The sequence below is a fragment of the Cyprinus carpio genome, chromosome B18 (assembly GCF_018340385.1).
Source record: "Cyprinus carpio isolate SPL01 chromosome B18, ASM1834038v1, whole genome shotgun sequence".
Lineage (NCBI taxonomy): Eukaryota > Metazoa > Chordata > Actinopteri > Cypriniformes > Cyprinidae > Cyprinus > Cyprinus carpio.
This window is the reverse complement of record NC_056614.1, coordinates 9,179,775-9,198,393: the sequence shown is the minus strand read 5'-3', so window position 1 is coordinate 9,198,393 and position 18,619 is coordinate 9,179,775. Positions and strand designations below refer to the sequence as shown.

The window sequence follows — 18,619 nt, the reverse complement described above, 5'->3', positions numbered from 1 at the left end:
TGTCTTAAATATGTCTTGCACAAATGAACCACCCAAATGAAGCTGAGCATTATCTTTAATGCCATCAGAAGTCAGAGAAAACTTGAAACTGCTCAACCAGCTCACCCAACACAATCTAATGCTCTGTGCATGACTGTGTAACAATTGGCCTTATCGGAAGATGTTAAATTAAAAGGGGTCAGATTATACAGTGTGAGGTAAAATAAGTGTTTTTAAAAAGATGAGACAAACGACAAAAGTAGACTGTGTAAATAGTGTATTTTCACAACATACAAGGAATATAAAACAACAGAATAACACTAGAATAACTTAGGCTGTTAAAAGCAGATTGTCCATTTGAATCGTACCCTAAAACAGTCCTTAAGAATCATAGTGGGTTTTAGTTCCAAGGTAAAAGTGTCCACCGGTGTATATACAGTCCAAAGAAAGTGATAATCCAAGATGTGTGAGATACTGGAATGGTAAGTCCATATAACAACTCCACAGTGCAGACAGCTCAGTGTTTAATCAATGACTCTTGTTTGCTTGTCATGCTGCTTGCTTTATACTGGTCTAGTCCTGATTCCAATCATGTGATTAATCACATGACAGGCAGACACATGAATATTTAAAGACATCCACACATTAAAATGATTAAGATGATTAAAATGGCTAAGACAACATGTAAAACCATTAATGTGGTGTAAAACGTGTCTTTGTGTAACAGTGTCACAAATGTGTGCATGTCAAACAGAGTAAGAAGTAAATTCAGCATGTTTCTTGTTTCCCCGTGAATCTAAAGAATAATCCATATTTATGTATAATCTTCAGGTCCATGATCCTTGGTTCCAGATGTAGAGTCACGCTCACACTGGTCAAAATTTTATAATGCTTTTATTCCTAATTGCATACACTTCATTTCACTTGCATTTCTCATTTTCCTCTCTAGGGCCCACTATTCTACACACACCATTTTGAAGGTTGCTCACTCTGGAGGTTGTTTTTGTCCGTCACAAGTGTCATTGAGGTGTATTAAAAAAAATCTCATAAAAAAAAAAAACACAAAAAATTTTAAATAAATAAATAACCATTGCATTCCAAAGTAAAGAAGAAGAATTATGGTAATTAACACCTCATGAGGGAATAAAAGTCAATTTTATAATAGTTACTTTTCTGAAATGAGATATCTTTAATATCGTATGCAGATGACAATTACAAAAAATGCCCAGACATAGATAGAGTTGCATGAACAGTGCTTGGGAAACTTGCTGACAGGAAGTACAGATATCATAAAATAATCACCAGATCATATATTTGACCTACAACTTCATCCACATGTTAAGCATGAGATTTTTCACACTAATTTCCTCAAGAAGAAGAAGAAGAAAAAAAGAGAAGCTATATATATATATATATATATATATATGTGTGTGTGTGTGTGTGTGTGTGTGTGTGTGTGTGTGTGTGTATATGTATTGGAGTATTATTAATGTATTACATGTATTACAAAGAGTCAAAAAAAAACTGCATTCGTGAGAAAGTAGGGACATTGGATAATTGAATATTTTTTCCAAAAGCTTTACATCTCCCTTTTATGAATACTCAAGTCATTTCAAAAACTGTGATCGATTAATGTGAGATATCATGATGTCCAGAAGGCACTGAATACCAGGAATGACCTATACACAGGGTAATCAGTTTGCACCATGTAGCTGTAAAGTCATTTCAGCGCCATCAAGTGTTACCTGACAGAACTTCAGGTCATTAAAACTCCCGTTGTTTTTCTTGAATTGATTATTTATGTTGACACCTCCATTCGTCTTGATTTAGCCATCAAAGCTGTATATGAATTAAAAAAAAGAAAATAAAAAAAAATTGCACTGATTTATTCATCTGCGTTTTCATATTTTAGAAATGCAGAATTACCTATATCATTTTGAATGAAACTACAGCTCTGGGAGAGTGTGCTCACATGGAGCAAACCAATGAAAGGTGAAAATATAAAAAAAGCGATATGAATGGCTGGAACATTTGTTCTATCTGTATTTGAGTGAAATTAAAATAAAATGAAAAAAAAAAAATGCATTATTGGCCTTCTTGTTTTGAGTTTTATTTGCATGTAAAGCATCCTGTAATATTTAGTGTAAATATATTTTCCATTATATTGCATGTTTATGCACATGCCATAATTGTCAGATGATTCATACAGTCCAGGGCTTCTTAGTCCTTTTCCTAGAGATCTACCTTTCTGCAAAGTTCAACTCACACCAGCTAAATAAGATCTTGTGGAGCATTATAGGGAGGTTTGCTTGATCAGGATTGGGACTGAATTTTCTAGGTATAGGTAGATCTCCAGGAGAAGGACTGGGCACTCTGGATATAGGCACTTTCAAGTAATTCAGCTGGACTGAAAATAATTAATAAAATCAAATAAAAATAACTAGAAAATAATTTAAAACAATTCAGACAAAAAAAAAAAATCAGACAATAATATATATCAGTCTTTCACTTAAAGGAAGGCCTAATATCTTATTTTGCAAAAAAAAAAAAAAAAAAAAAAAAAAAAAAAAGAAGAAGAGGTATATGTTACTGTTCCGGCCCATACAGTGTCTTCAATCATTCAACTGAATATAGGAATTACATGTTTTTAGATTTATTATATATATTTAATATAATAATGGCCTATAAATTGACCAAATTATGTTTATATTTATATCCAGAGCTTCTGCATCTTTCTGTGGTGTTTGGGAGTAAGGGTGAGAGGAAATATCATTTACCTGACATAAAAACCAGTGGAAGTCTAAAGACTTTGGCAAGCAAACATCTCTATGTGTAGGTGTGTGTGTTGTGGGTGTGCAGGTTTGACTATACTTGTTAGGTCCAAAAATGTCCTCACTAAAAGTGAAACCTGTTGAACACCATCTGGTGAGCCTGACCTTAAAGGTCCCTGCTATTTAAATCTAGTGTTTTGCGCATGTTTCTGTGAGGGTTATGTTTAGGGGTAGGGGTTGGGTTAGCAATAGAAAATATCCTTAACCTTTTATATATATATAAAAAAAAATGTAAGTCTATAAGATGTCCTAACTAATAGAGTGAAACATACGTGTATGTGAGTGCGACTGAGTGTGTGTGTGTGTGTGTGTGTGTGTGTGTGTGTGTGAGAGAGAGAGAGAGATAGAGAGAGAGAGATGGCGCTGTGTTCAGTGGTCTCACAGCCACAGTGTGAGGAAACTTCGCCAAGCAACTTCAATAAGACTTTCTGCTCTCTAACAGCACGGATTACCCCGCCGCTTAAGAGGATGTGACTCCAAATGGTTGCTCAGTGTGCTTTTCTGGATGATTACACGCACGGACACACAAATCTAAAATCCACGGAGCGAGTAAGTTTGTGGAGTGAGCGATTTTTTCCGCGGGATCGATGGCTACATATGTGAGTAAAACGCACAAAGAATGTCACTGGGTTTAAAATCACGCTGTTTGTGATTCTGAAGGTATTACGCATGGAACTATGAACAATTCGGAGCTCACGCCGATCTCCAAGGCTCAGCAGCGAATGGCTTCGGCTTTACCCGGAGAGGAGAGCCCTCTGCCCGGCAGCGTGTGCAGACCCGAGCGCAACGGGAACTTCTTCATCCACTGCTTCATCTGTGGGAGCGGGGTAACCCCGGGGAAAGAGCTGAGCCTACAGGTAAAATACCAACGAGAAAAGGATGGTCCATTTTTCCCTTTCCTGCAAGGCCAGGACCCGGCCCCTGGAGCTCTGGAGATCGGTCCGGATGGGGACGCTCTGGTGTGCGCTGTGTGCCACTGCTTCCTGCGCGAACAGTGGAACTCATTCGAGCGCAACAGGACGCCGATCGAGAAGCGCATGTACTGGCTCAAGAGACCATACCAGTGCGACTTACGGAACATTACATACGATCTGGAGAGACGAATGAGCGTTAGCAATTACGACGCGAATGAGTCGGACATTTCCTCATTCTCTGATAATGACCTGTCCGAGCAGGACTTGGACCTGTCAGCGTGTGTAATGAATAGCAATAATGCAACAGGATTCCGTGCGTCTAATAAAGCATCAAGAGAAAGCAGCAGAAAGAGCACAGTGAGTGTTAAGAGCAGTCCTGAGTCAGTGCGATATCCGACCAGAGTTTACACAGGTCAGGACGTGCCGAAATCAGATCGGCGTGCGACTAAAATCATCAATCACACATCACATTCATCCGTGTCTACGGCTCTCCAGCATTATGATAGTCTATCAGTGCGCACACCGTTGCAGGATAACGGCATCATTACGTGCGATAAGCAGTGGATACATGCGTCCACCGGTGATTCGGACAGCTGCGATATCAACATCACCAGCGATGACGAGAGAGAGCACACAGCATCATCTCTCTTAGATGTAGAAAGGTGCCAAGCAGCTAAATGTCGCTCCAGTTTTTCTTCAGATGAATGTGCCTGTTATATTTGTGGAAGCAGGCTTCCAGAAGGAGGACGCTTCAGGGTATTTGTACAAAAGCAGGAGAGAGCGTCCAGTGAACCATTCTTCCCTTTTCTGTGGCTTCATACCCCTCCACCTGGTGCAGTGCCTCTTAGCCTGGGTGGATACACTCTGGTGTGCACCACTTGCCACTCCTCCCTCATGCAGCAGTGGCAGGGGTTCGAGCTTGCAGATGTTCCTGTTCTCCAGCGACTCTATGTGGTGCCCCTCAACACAGGTGCTGCAACCCCTCTTTCTCCACCTGCCATGAATGAATGTGGGGATGGACTCCCAAAAATCCATGCGCTCCCCTCCATGCCACAGAATCGCAGGGAGGCCTGCTACCTATGTGGAGAGGACTGCGGTCGAGAGGTCAGGATGGCATACACCCATGTTGGTGCAAGTAAAGCCCGCAGTGCAATGTATTTTCCATTCATAAATCTGCTACCATGCCCTCCAAATGCTCAGAGAATGCAGAATGGAAGGGTACACTGCTGTGTCGCGTGTCACCGCATCTTGGAAGGGATCTGGGCAGAGTACTGCCTCTGTCTAAGCGAGGAGCTCATTACTTCCATCCCCACGTTTCTTGAGAGATACCACCTGGCCATGGGAAGGGGAGGAGTCTTGGTATCCCCCCCCAGAGGACCCCTGTCGACCCCTTCTCAGACTGCCACCACAACCGCAAGCCACACCTCCATCTGTTACTTGTGTGGGGAGGAACTGTCTGGAAGAACCGAGTATCAACTTCATGTTAACCCTCCTGGGCGTTGTGGAGAAAGAGAACCCTTTTTTCCCTTTCTAACTGTCCACCCTCCCGCTCCCCGTGCCCACCCTGCTGATTCCACGGGCCTTGTGTCTGCCTGTGCACTGTGCTATCATGACCTGCTGGGCCAGTGGACCCAACATGAGAGTCAGGGCTCAGAATCAGGCCCGTCCAGCAGCCCCTGGGCACGTCAGTATAACTGCAACACTTTCATCTGCTTCTTCTGCAGAAAAGAGAAGAAGAGACCTCTTGGACTGAAGGCAGTGTGTGTTGATCGCTTGCCTGTTTTCCTCTATGCTCCAAGGGTCAGCCAGACCCTGGTAATTGACAATGGCAAGCAGTTAACAATTGGCTCCTGTGTGGAATGTAAGTCCATGGTGCTGGCTGGGCAGAACATGAAACCGGTTAGTGGAATCACACAAAACAAGGTAAGAATGTTATGGGCCAGACTGCTTTCCATTATAATCTTTAGACTCTTGTTTCATAGTCCAGGCAGTTACAAACAATTTTACATGTTTAGAAAATCATTATACCCGCAGCTTAGTTTTTTCTTTTCAGTCAACCACTAGAGGGTCTTTCAGAGTCTTCTGGGGTCTCAGTTAGTACAGTTTATTAGGCAGCTTTGGCTGGAGCTGTTTCTGGGCCAGCATGCAAAAGTTCATCTGATGCACTGATGAGTGAGTGAGCCAAGTGTTGAAACTGAAGGTTTATGGCTGGCTGCTGTTCTTTCTAGCGAGTGGGGTGGCCATAACAGGCAGGGGGTAGATAAAGCATGGAGCCTGTTGCATTAAAGAAATAAACATTTTGCAGACAGTCTAGTGGTCGTAAGCTCTGTTTAAAAACATTCTTCACAGTGGCCAACTCAAGCTTTTGTTGGTCCCCTGGTGTGTGTGTGTGTGTATGTGTGTGGTAGTTTTTGTATTTCGAGTATGTTGAGGAACACTGTGTGTTTTTTAGGTTGTAAATAGCTGTATTCACATATTGTCAATCTTAATGTCCAGGTAGATGTTTATTTTGTGTTTTGCACAAAAGCATCTCTTCTCAAATCTTTAAATGAAGCTACCTGTATGTACTGTATGACTTTGTTTACTGCAGGGCTGCAGTACACTGCAATACACATCACTATATTAAAAACATTATAGTTATACCACATTCCTGACAAAATGCCATGTTAAATACAGTTTACTACAGTAAATCCATGGTAAATATATTCAAGGATAATGATTTGTGGATTGAAAACTTGTGTGTACATGACACAATGATTTCTCCTGTTTTCTTGTGTTCATTGCTGTTGAGAATATTGAGGCTGTTTCATCTGGTTTGCAATTAGTTTCAATCACCGAGACAAAATATTCGATTTTCTGTGCTGAATTAAAGCTCCTCTCACTGGATCCCACAGGACTGTTTATAAATGATGCCATGTAGTTAAGATCGCTCTGAGAAAAAACACACCTGCTCTGAGCTGGTAAATACTCTGTACTGAACAGCTCAAATGGAGCTCAAACACTCCTTTTTCGGAGTGTTTAACATTAAAAAAAATTTCATATGCAAAATAAATGAAAGCCCGTAGTCTAATCATACAGTTGACCAACTTTATAGAGGCTCCAGTGTGACAGCTAACAAAGTTTAGCCACAACAAAAGGTAGCAAAATGGCCCATTTAGTCACAGTCTAAAGCCCTGCTACTGTATGAAAGATGACCCTGTTTTGCTTTCATTTACCCTGCTCCTTGTTTCTCATGATATACTCTTGTGTTTCCTGGCATACAGGAAGTTATTCTCTGAAAGTTGTATGCAGATGATCTGAGCTAGGCGTGGATAGCAAATAGCTCTAAGTTGTGGCAGTCATACAGTATAAAGGGAAGTGTGTGTGTAAACTGGTCATCATATTTTAGGAATAATGTAAAGCAAGTTATTGTTTGTTGTTGTATTAAGTGAGATAAATAGTTACAATTTAAATGAACGAGCAAATGTCCAATAGAAGATGAAATATTTATCAATTAATCTTTCTTAATATACTGTACAATCGGGGTTTGAAATGAAAACCTGCCAACCTGGCAAATGCGGGTGAAAATCAACCATAGGAGATAAAACATAACTCAATAGTCAGTTTGGTTAATAAATTATGTCCTTCAACCATGAGCCTCTAAAATTAGCAAAACAAAGCATAAAGAGGGTTGCACACTACATGTGAAGTGTTCTTTAAGTGTTCTGTGTTTGAAGACACCATTTGGCATATGGTGGTGGTGCCTAAATATGTCTCCAGAGGCTGTTAAAAAATCTGACGTGCCATTCTCATAGTTTTCCATTAAAATTACATCACCAGCAACATATTTATATGTATTGACCTCACCTTAGCCTGGAAAATTTTATATTTGTATATTGTAGAAAATTGTATATTCGGTTTTAACTTTTTTTTGTTTGTTTTGTTTTGTTTTCTTTATTTTCTTTTTTGGGGCTACATATGCTTCATATATAATTAAATAGATTGTCTTTTATCTTTCTGTTTGCACTGTTTTTTTCAAACACCTAACTTCAATCTCATTTCATTTTTTTTTCATTCTTAAAGTGCATTTTTTCCCTGTATACAATAATGACTAGAATGTGTCGATTGTGCGATATGATACCTGTAAGATGTCTCAGCTGCTTCTTGTCTGGTGTTTGATTGGAGCCATGGGAGATGGGATGGGAGCCACTTTTTAAGTGATATGAATGGAGGAGAGGCTTCAAAACACTGAATTCATTACTCTCTTCACATGTTCATAAATTTTCTATTTGAATGAATTTATCTCTGAATATTAGTTTTTTTTTGTCAATGTTGTCATTATTGCAGTGACAAAATGTAAATTTTAGTACAAAGTTTGAATTTCAGCACACGTCTACAAACTGTGCCTTGTGTCACCCTGGCACAAACTTTACTTTGATGTAACATATTTCTAACAGTATTTCAGTAGTTATGTTGTGTGTTGTTATATTATATATATATATTGTCATCATTCTTCAGAGGCATTATTAGATTTCGGCAAAATTGACACAGCATGGAAAACTTTAAACACGGTTTAATTAATCAGAGATGATAGTTAAAGGTGCTGTATGTAAGATTTTGACTCTACTAAAGCATAAAAATACCACAATATGTTTGCAGATGTTTAAGAAACATGCTAAGTTATCATACTTGTTTATCTGAAAAACAAAGCTACAGTCAGTTATTCTTCTTTGAAAATGTGCGTTCCAGGCCGGAATGTCGGTCTTTGTTTTGGTTTGTGAAAGTTCACCCAATTGTATCTGAGCACCCTGGGTTGCCAGCTGGCGGAAAACACAGCATATATAATTTCATTCATCGTCAAGTGCGCTCGTTCCTGTGTGCCAGGTGAAAAAAAACCCTCTCCAATATTTTGAATTTGGACTGCAATACCTAGTTCAACCACTTATTTAGAGTTGATGCCTTCTACACCTATTTGAATGAGTGGTGTGAGTGTAAGATGTGTGTATTTCCTGCTTGTTCAGATGAGTTACATCCTTTACAAGAGGAGCACTGTTTGTGTGGCACGACTGACGCTGAAAGAATATTTCAGCGGACAACTTGTCAATTACACAGTGCGTATGATATGAATGTTGCCATCAGCTGAGTATACTTGGACTGGTTGCTTGCAGAACAAATTTTGTAGCCTTTTGTAGCCTCAGACTGCGCTGTTTGGTGGGTCCTCTAGGTGGCAACACTCAAAATTGGGCATTTGCTTTTAAGAACTACTCAAAGAGGAAGATGGAAAAGGTTCGTAAAAACACCAGAAGATAAAGATGGAAACATTTTGCTTTTAACATTGGATGCTTCTCAAATGGAAGGCTGCATCTTAAACTCTCAGAAAAAAAGGTACAAAAGCTGTCACTGGGGCAGTACCTTTTCAAAAGGCACACCTTTGTACCTAAACAGTCCATATTGGTACCTTAAAGGTACATATTAGTACCTAAAGTGTACATCTAAGTACCTACGAGGTACTGCCCCAGTGACAGCTTTTGTACCTTTTTTTCTGAGATTGTAGTGAGAATGCATCTTTCCTAGTCCAGTCCATATAGCCTCAAAGCTAGAGTTCTGCTTAGTATTAAAAGCTAGAATGAGTTGCTCTAGTAAGTTCACATGGCTACATCATAAATGTACAAAAAATACAATTAAATGCACAGAAATACTATTAACTCATAATTTGAGGAATACTTTATATTAAAAATATTTTTATTTACTAACTTTGTTAATGCAATACATATTGACAGTGCACTGTTATTTACAACAAATCATCAGAAAACAAATGCCTTCATCTCTAAAATCATCTTTATTTTTATTGAGATTGGATGACCTCTGTGCCAGTTCATTTTCAGCTAATTATTTCCTGATTGAGAAGCACAGATTATTAGGCTTTAAGAGCATGTAAACTGGCTGCTACTTCTAATATTCACAGGAATACAAGTGTTTAGCCACTAAAGATATATTATAGAGATTACGATGGTGTAAGTTTTGGTGGTATGACTAATCATAGTGTAACACTCCACTTTATAAACTAGGGAGTTTATACCAAATAAAGAGAACAACTGTCACACTCAAACAGTTAAAAAATAATTACAAACACGAGACAAATGTCCATCAATAGACCCAAGTGTATTAACAAAATATATAACCTGTCTATAATGGTATAATATTATGTGCTTCAGTCCCTAGGATGAGGACAGAGCTTTTTAGGCATTAAATAGTGATGTAAATACCAGTAAACAGACTACTGCAAACCTTGGTAAGTCATACTGCATAATTTATTTAAATATTTTCCTTCCATAAATGTAACATCTTAAAGGGAAATGCCTACACATTCTTCCAATGTATTTTCTCCACTTTATTTTTGTGTTAATATTACGTATAGTGGATAGCCAGTACAAGTCTGAGTATTCATATGGCAAAGGTCACCATGGTCAGAAGGTGGCCTTCAAGAAAAAAACAGATGGACAGCCGGTGGTCATCTGAGCTGTGAGAGATTTTTGAGTTTTGGTAGCATGGCAGTGATTATGGTTGAGCAGGTGTTAGAGTGCTGGATATAATGTCAGGGTGAACATCTGTGTGTATGAGAGGGAGAAAGTGCACATGTAAAAGTTTGATAGAGAGAACCATTTCAAAGACAGCAGCTGTTGTATACAGCATTTCAAGCCAAAATCATGAGTGAGACTGGGAGACAGATCCACTTTCTCTCTTTTGTGTAGAGTTCTAGGATCTTTTAATGATTGAACATGCACATCAAACACTGTCATTGGATTTCAGATTAAATGCTGTCAGATCCTTGTGTCAGATATGAATATAATTCACACTAGCAGCCATCACAACCTAGAACATCACTTTTCAGAATATGAAAAGTTTGCTTCAGACAGCAGGTTGGTAAGGCGCAAGGGGGTTGGTCTTTATTGGTTGTCTAGCAATATGGGTTCTTAAAGTCCCAAAGAACTGTCTTAAAATGCACAGTTATTCAGTGTGTTGACATAATTTCCACTCAAACAGGATTTAGTTGGGACATATCAAGCAGCTCATCCTCTTTTGTTTTTTTAAACAACCAGTGGTGTTTTGTTTACGTCACAGCCTAGCAAAGCCAAATTTTACAGCTTGTGACAGCCACAGTTGTATTCAGTTTTATTCTATCAGTCTAACAGATTTAATAATATTTAATAATAACAGAACAGTTACTGTATCTTTTCACATGTTGTCCAGATTTGTATGAAAGTGGTTCACAACATTTTTTGAGTAATAGACCCTCATAATATCTCAAACAATCCTCATGGACCTCCCACCCAACACTGATATTGACAAGGTTTTCTGTTGTTCATTTTTCTCAGCTTTTCAGGTGTGTCAGCCAGGTCCACTGGTAGATGGCCCATCCATAGGCCAGTCTCGATAACTATTTTTTATTATAATTATGAGAAATATTATTATTGTCATTTAAACACCATTTTATGCCACTATAGTAGAGGTGTAATGGTAAACATGACGGTTCGGTATGTACCTGGCTGTTTACGTCAGCTTATGCTCCATAGAAAGCCCTTTTTTATTAGCCTACTATAAGGTTACAAATAATAACATAGCCCAAACTTAAATATTATTTATTAATGACTTAATTACTTTTTATTTTTAAATATAATAATCAACACTCAACTTTAAAACATTTCATGCCAGTATGTAAATTGCACATAATGCAGTTTTTAAATTAACTGCTAAATTATAACATTTCTATTTGTTGTTGAAATATATTAATTTACACAGTGGCTGTCATAACATGTTTCATAACAGATTTATTTAAACATACACTAAATAATTGAATAAACACAAAGACATTACTAACACGTAAAGTAAAATGTAATGCTGTATAGTCTAATATTTCGCAAAATGCTCTTTTCTGCATGACACGAGCTGTGGACACTGATGACTTGCCTGAGGTAAATGAAATGCTATGTGACATTTTATTTACAAGCTGTTTTATTGACGTCTTTCCACAATTGAAACACTGACTGAATGATTACATGAGGCATGAGATGTTTATTCATGTTTATTTTGCATTAAAACTATAGTAAAAAGGAAGAAATGATCAGCATTTGAATTGAGGTGTTTATACAGCGATATGAGACGCCACATCAAACAGCATCAAAACGGCATTTATTGTTTGAATTTCCTGAAAAAAATGACCTAATTCAAAAGATGAAACTTTATTTCTAATTAAAAGTAACAATACAATAAAGTTTCACTTGTGCAGTGGATAAAACAATGCTGTACTTGCTCAGTATACATGCATACCGAACCGAAATGCCTGTACCATTAAATTTCCATACGAATACGTGTACCATTACACCCCTACTATAGTGATATTTCAGCAGCATCAGTGCTGGGCTGTCAGTCATTGTTACGCCAGCAGGTGGCGGCAATGGATTGATTTTACAAGTGAGTCCTGATTAAAAAACATTCATTCAATGGATATGCTAAAAAAAAAAGCTGATTCATTCATGAATGAAAAAAATGTATAATTAATATTTCACAAGGCTCAATCGAAGAGCAGTGTATCCCACGGGTTAAATTGAAACTGATGGTTCATAGAGATCAATGCCATTAATTCAGTGTACTGAACAGTGCTGACTTCAGTCATGGCAATCCTTTTAACGGTGAAAGGATACTACGACAAAGATATCGAATTCATCTTTTGACAACTGATGGCAAACTGATTTTTTTCATGATTATATGACTTGACGTGAAGAAAACCAGTTAATCGCACATCCTCAGTCCCCTCTTACAGTCAGCTCTGTCTCTCTGTGTGTCTGTGTGTGTATGTTTGTTTGTGTGGAGCTGCCTGAGCTCGCCTCTGCCTCAGACACAGAGAGCAAATGAGATGACAGAGACCGTGTAATCGGCTAAAATTATTTTTTTACATAAACAAACAGCCATATAATCACAATGGGCAATACAACAAAACTTATCACGTTCATGTCCATATATCATGTGATAAGTCAGTAATTATTGCAATAGGTCTACCTGTCCATATTGTCTGCTCTGTTCTCCAAAGAGCTGTTATGAGATGTTCATGTGAATGTTTAAAAATGGCGGCAAATATAAAACACACCTTCAGTAAACTTCAGCCTAAATTTACTGGTTTTGATAATTATCTTGGTGTCAGTAACAACAAAATTGATGCTATGTGTCAGTTTATGATATTAGTTTATGTTCATGATCGTTATAATGATTCTAAAAAATGTTATAAACATTTTGTAATGATTCTATGGACCCCCTGCAATTACGTGACTGCTACACATACCCCTAATTGAGAAACACTGTTGTATGCCTTTGAATGAGGTGGGTTAACTACTATTGTGAAATGTTTTTTTTTTTTTCCTAACTAACCCCTTTCTCTTCCCCTGCCCTGTCTGTGGGTCTTTGAGAAGAGATAAAATGCAGAAATGCTGTTTGTCTCTGGGTATGTCTAAAATAGCGCTGGTGTAATGGGAGCTGTATCAGGAACTGCTGCTGGAGTGACAGACTCTTTCTATGTTTAGACCAGAGCTCTGTGCTAATATTATCAGAAACACATCAGACCAACATAAGATAGCATCACTAAGTCCAAGCAGGAGTAGCGTTAGACTCTTATCCAGCAGGGCTAAGATTGTTATCCAACTGACAAAAAGTCCAGTTCTGAACCAAGCACCTGAACCAAGGTAAACTAAGTCTTTAGGATTAATAGAATCTTCCAGGCAGGAATGGTATAGAACAAGTCAGAGCTGAACTCTGCAAGACATTGGCCCTCCACAACCATGATTGAACACCCATGGTTTGTATGTTACAGATACTGTATGCTATACCATTAAACATTTCTGTTAAAAACAGCTTGCACAACTGTGTTGCATGACACTACAGAATAACAAGTTAATCACTTCATTTTTTATAGTGCTTTATACAAAGACAGATCGTTTTAAAGCAGCTTCACAGTGTTAAACAGTAAAGTAAAAGAATCAATGATACAAACTTTAAAAATGAAAGAAATCTAAATTCTGCTGTAAAGCAGCTGTAGCAAGATGATAGTGTAATTATTTAGTTTCAGTCAGTTCAGTGTTGTAGTTTAGTTTAATAGCTGTAAAGTTTGTTAATTATACAGTTATACAGTTCTTAGTAATGTGTTCATGCATGGGTCACTGTGCCACAAGGTAAGAAGGGATTAGTAAATGGCAACAGATGCGGGGTAAAAAGAGTTCAAGGATCACGCAGGTGGTGGTCAATGTAGCGACACCGTAGGGAAGCCCATTTTGAATAGAAACAGTCAATTCCTTTTGTATGGAAACTGCCTATTTTGTCTGTGTGCAACAAAATGCCCTGTGACTATCCAGAACTTAAATCCATGCTCCAGGAAACATTTCTTTAATTCAGTGTACTTAAAGTTCAGCAAGCTCATGTTCATGCTCAGGCTTGGAAATGAAGGGCTTAATGACCCATGAGTCCTTGGATAAGTATTCATTAACATCAGCAAACTTGGGCTTTAATTCCTCTCTAAGTTAATTCATGTAACAGAAAAACTCTATGTGCAAAGACACACACATAGTGCTGCTATTGTGTTTCAGTGGCAGTGGAAACTACTGTAACTGCCCTTGTGTCATTTTTCCAGGCCTGTACACTTGAAAGCGAATTCACTTAGTGTGTCTTTTCACTGCATGATGTTTGACTCTTTCAGCTACTTAGTGGTCTCATTATAAAGCTTGAATATGTCAGTTAGATATTTAGATTGTTTTAATCCAAGATGTCTTTGCATTGAATAAATTACAGGATTTTTTAAAAGATAAAAGATGAGCACAGACCTCTCTGTGACTGTGGTCATTACATCCAGTTTAACTGGTTTTGGCAGTCTTTTGTCATTTTATCAATCCTGTATTTAACAGAGATAGGGACAGATTTAGACCTCTCTAATATTTTAGCTCTAAAGTTGTGTTTTTCATCCATTTCCTTTATTTTTTATTAAATGATAAGTGGAATAAATATACACAATTGTTTGCAACAATTAAATGAAAACTAGGGCCTTCAAAAATATTAAAATGAAGATAAAAATAAAGCTACACTACAAGAATATGGTGACCTCTTTGTATTTGTACTTGTGGATGAAACATACAATTGAATGTCACTGGCAGAGTGATTCCATTTTGTCAGTTTTGCTTTGGCACTACTTCTGCACAAATGTTTCTGATGGTTTGAGAAATCCCCTTGCTTACTGGTGATGTCCATATTAGAGCAGATCTGTCATTTGTAGTGCAGAGCCAAGAAGTTTTTCCTTTTGGGGGTTGACAGCGGTCCAGTTTGTTACAATAAGGATATCAGCAAGAACTATTCATTATGTACAATATAGTTTTTTGCTTTACTGAGGGTTTGTTAAAGGGGTCATGAACTTAGAAATCAAAATTCCCTCGATCTTTTGACATATAAGAGGTAATTGTACTATAAAAACATCCTGCAACTTTCAGAACTCAAAACTTTCTTGTTAGTCTAAAAACAGCTTATATTGAAGCCAATTTACCAATCTACCTTTTTTTTATGTAATAGAGCGGGTAAACACTGCCTCTGCAGAAGAAGATCAGTGCCTGTCTGTTTTTCCCCAACCCACCAATTCACGCATGTAGTAAGTAAATAATGAGAGAGGCGAACACAGGTCTATGCAGAAACCAAATGATAAAGATGTCTCAGAAGACAACAAGACACTGTACAGTGCCAAGTTGTGGAAAAACACAGTATTTGCATTGCCTTCCTTCTGATCCCAACATTAGGAAAGAGTAGATTAACTTTATTTTTAATAAAGTTCCAGACCACGTCAGTAAGAAGTTGGTCCTTTGTTCAGTTAATTTTACTGTGGATTCATTTACAAACAAGGCACAATTCCACACAGGATCAACTAAAAGTCAATGCTGTGCTGACTATGTTGGATCCGACAGTTATATCGCACCACACAAGTGTGAGTAACTCTACTGTAGGTTTACAGTTTTGGGGGGCAGGGGGACACCAACACAGAGGGACACTGACACAAACACTTAATGGAATCATGGTGTTCCAGGGCTTGACGCTTACATTTTTCCACATGTGTTCCTACATTGAAAAATTTAGGAGCTCATTACAAAAATTAAGGGGCGCAATGCAAATTTTTAAAATGATGTGTTTTAGGTTAGGGGATATAAGGAGACATTTACATGCACACTTATTATTTTTTTTAGAATACAGAAAGTACTCAAGGTTTTTAAATAATTTTGCTTCAGACTCTATTTAATAGGTCAACTATGTAATTATTTATAGTCCTATGGGGGGGCGGGGGTTCAACTGTTATTATGTGGTCAGTGCTTTGTCTGTTATTACGGATTGTTTGATATGTATTGAGTATTTCTAACCTAAATCACAGCAGCGTCCATCCATGAAGGATGTAGGCTGCCAAACATACACAACCGTTAGCCAATGTTTTTTATGTAAAAATCTTGATAACATTATAAGTGGACCTCAGAGAACAGTACAAAATGAAAATGGCAGTTCATAACATAAACATGAATAGGTGTTGATATATAAATGTGGGTGCCCATATGTGCTTATAGTTGTGACATTAAAACCATGAAAATCCCTGAATGAGTTTTTTTAATTATTTTTTTAATAAATGGTGTGGATGTTTAAAATGAGATGTTCTGTCACCCGGCCATTCTTTCCTGATCTAGGAGCATGACTGGTTCCTCTTGGCCTCTAAACACAGATCCTGCCCTGCCTGCCTGGGCTTTGAGATCTTTTGTCCCAGCTCCAGTGTAATTGTGTGAAACCCCCACTGAACATGCCAATGGCAACATGCCCGGAAAATCTCTGTATTCTATGTCCTATCCTTGCTGAATGAAAGATGTACCCTGTGATAAACACAGTTTCTTTCATTGCCCAGCAAATGGAGAACTCAGTTGTCTCATTTAAGTAACAGCTTTGTCTTTGTTAAGAGAGTAAAAATAGACAGTAAATTGTTGACATAAAGTAAGAGTATAGAGCTGTAAAATTTGGCATAGCTCATATCAATTGCTAAAAGTATTTCTCTTTTGAAACATTAGAGGAGACATAAGATTACTAGGATCTTTTTTAGTAGAAACATCTGCAAAGCAGGAGATTTAAACACAAGTCTTCATCTGCTCTCCATTTCTGTCTAGGAGAAACAATTGAGTTACTACAGATATTTGTGATTTTTTTTCCTTGTGTGATGGTGAGGGTAAGGTCTCATAAGGAAATGCCAATGATGGAAGTTATTGTTTATTTTTACTCTTCCTCTTTCTCTGAAATGAGAGGGTTTTTCCATCTTTTCCGCTCCTCTGGTTCTGTTTGTGTGCTGGCTCATTCCAGCCTTTCTCACCTTCACTGAATCAGTCACGCAGTTCTGTTCGCTCAGCACACAGTGTAACATAACTAACCCTGTTATTTTAGGTTCTGCCCCTGTATGCAGCACAATACAGAGGTAGTCCGGATACAACACACAGAAATAATTCTCATTGAATCAACTTTTGAAAATAATATTTTCAAGTTATATATTTAACAAAATGGAAAATTCTAATTCTATTTTTAATGTCAAAAGAGCACACACACCTGGCTATGTAGTCTACATTTCACTTGCATGACAAAGCACAAAATAAATATTAATTTTTTCATTCAAATTTCAATTTTTAATTTTACATATGTATTTGAGCAGAAATAAATACAAATATTTGCCAAGTTACACATTGAAGTAAACGTGACATTTAGAAGTCAAATATCATGTGCCACCATGAGAACAGACCAATTTTGATTATTACTTATTTATTGTTTATGCAAATCTTTATCAGCAGTCTAGCAATCATACGTTCAAGCCTGTTTACACTTCCTTGCCCCATCTAGTTCCCTGGTTTAGGCATCAGTTTCTAGAAAGTGTAATTTGAGCTTGAAACCATGAATTGTTAATGCAGTATCAAAATGTACAGTAAAAAAGGAGTTAAATTTTGGTCTGTTCACTCAAAGCAAATTACATGGCTTCAGCAGACATGCATTATGCTACTATATTCATTTATAATTATTTATCAATTTTGAAGCAAGCCAAGATCCTTTGCCAGATTAATATGCAGGGACAACTATAAGCCATTTGTAAGTTGATGTCCTAAGAGAAAGAAAAAAAAAAGTAAACAGTGTACAGTTTGGTTTGAGCTCATCATAAATTTGCCAGGTCACTTTTGTCAAAAAGAAGCCATGATCCAAGTGTTCAGCAGGGTTATCCCTGTATTTAAAGAGAGTTCATTGGAATCCCCCCTATACAACATATACTGTATCAGAGAGAGATTGAGGACTTTGATGGTGGCACCATTTTGTGGGCTTTTTATGTTTGTATATATTTATTCAACATTGGGTGTGTACATTGGATTTACATTTTGCATATGGTTATAGCTATTACTCTCTCTGGTTCAGTGCTTCTATATTCTACACATTCTATATTCACATTCATGAGAGTAATGCAGTGATCTTTAAGGTGTTTTTTGTAACAGTGTGCTTCACAGGGCTCTCACGTATTCACAAGATAATGTGTGCATTTAAAAAAAAAAATATTTCTCAGTGTGCTGATTTAATTTGAAATGTACTCACAATGATTTTAGTGTTTTGTATTATTTTTCACATATTTATAATACAGTCTGTAGTTGCAGTAGTTGCAGGTCAAATAGCTGTCCAAAACATTTTAAACATTATTTTTTCCAGTGACTATTTGAACCAACCCAGTGCCACAAGAAAACATAAATATTTTACGAAGGTGAAATTTTGTACATATTTATACAGTGTGATTATTAAACATATGATTTAAAGTGTGCAGGAACCTGCTATTAATTTAAATGG

The 18,619-nt window shown here is 37.5% G+C and overlaps 1 protein-coding gene across 3 annotated transcripts in view; it reads left to right on the top strand.

Moving 5' to 3' along the window:
- The first annotated feature begins 3,154 nt into the window (after positions 1-3,154).
- LOC109109514 (genetic suppressor element 1-like) overlaps positions 3,155-18,619 on the top strand; it is a 285,518-nt gene continuing 270,053 nt past the window's right edge. For 2 of the 3 annotated variants that reach the window (XM_042743755.1, XM_042743754.1), the window contains exon 1: positions 3,166-5,647. In XM_042743755.1, coding sequence (XP_042599689.1) covers positions 3,488-5,647 — 2,160 coding nt within the window. In that variant the 5' untranslated portion in view covers positions 3,166-3,487. Of the gene's footprint in view, positions 5,648-18,619 lie in introns of all 3 variants that reach the window. The other variant, XM_042743753.1, reaches the window with a different exon arrangement.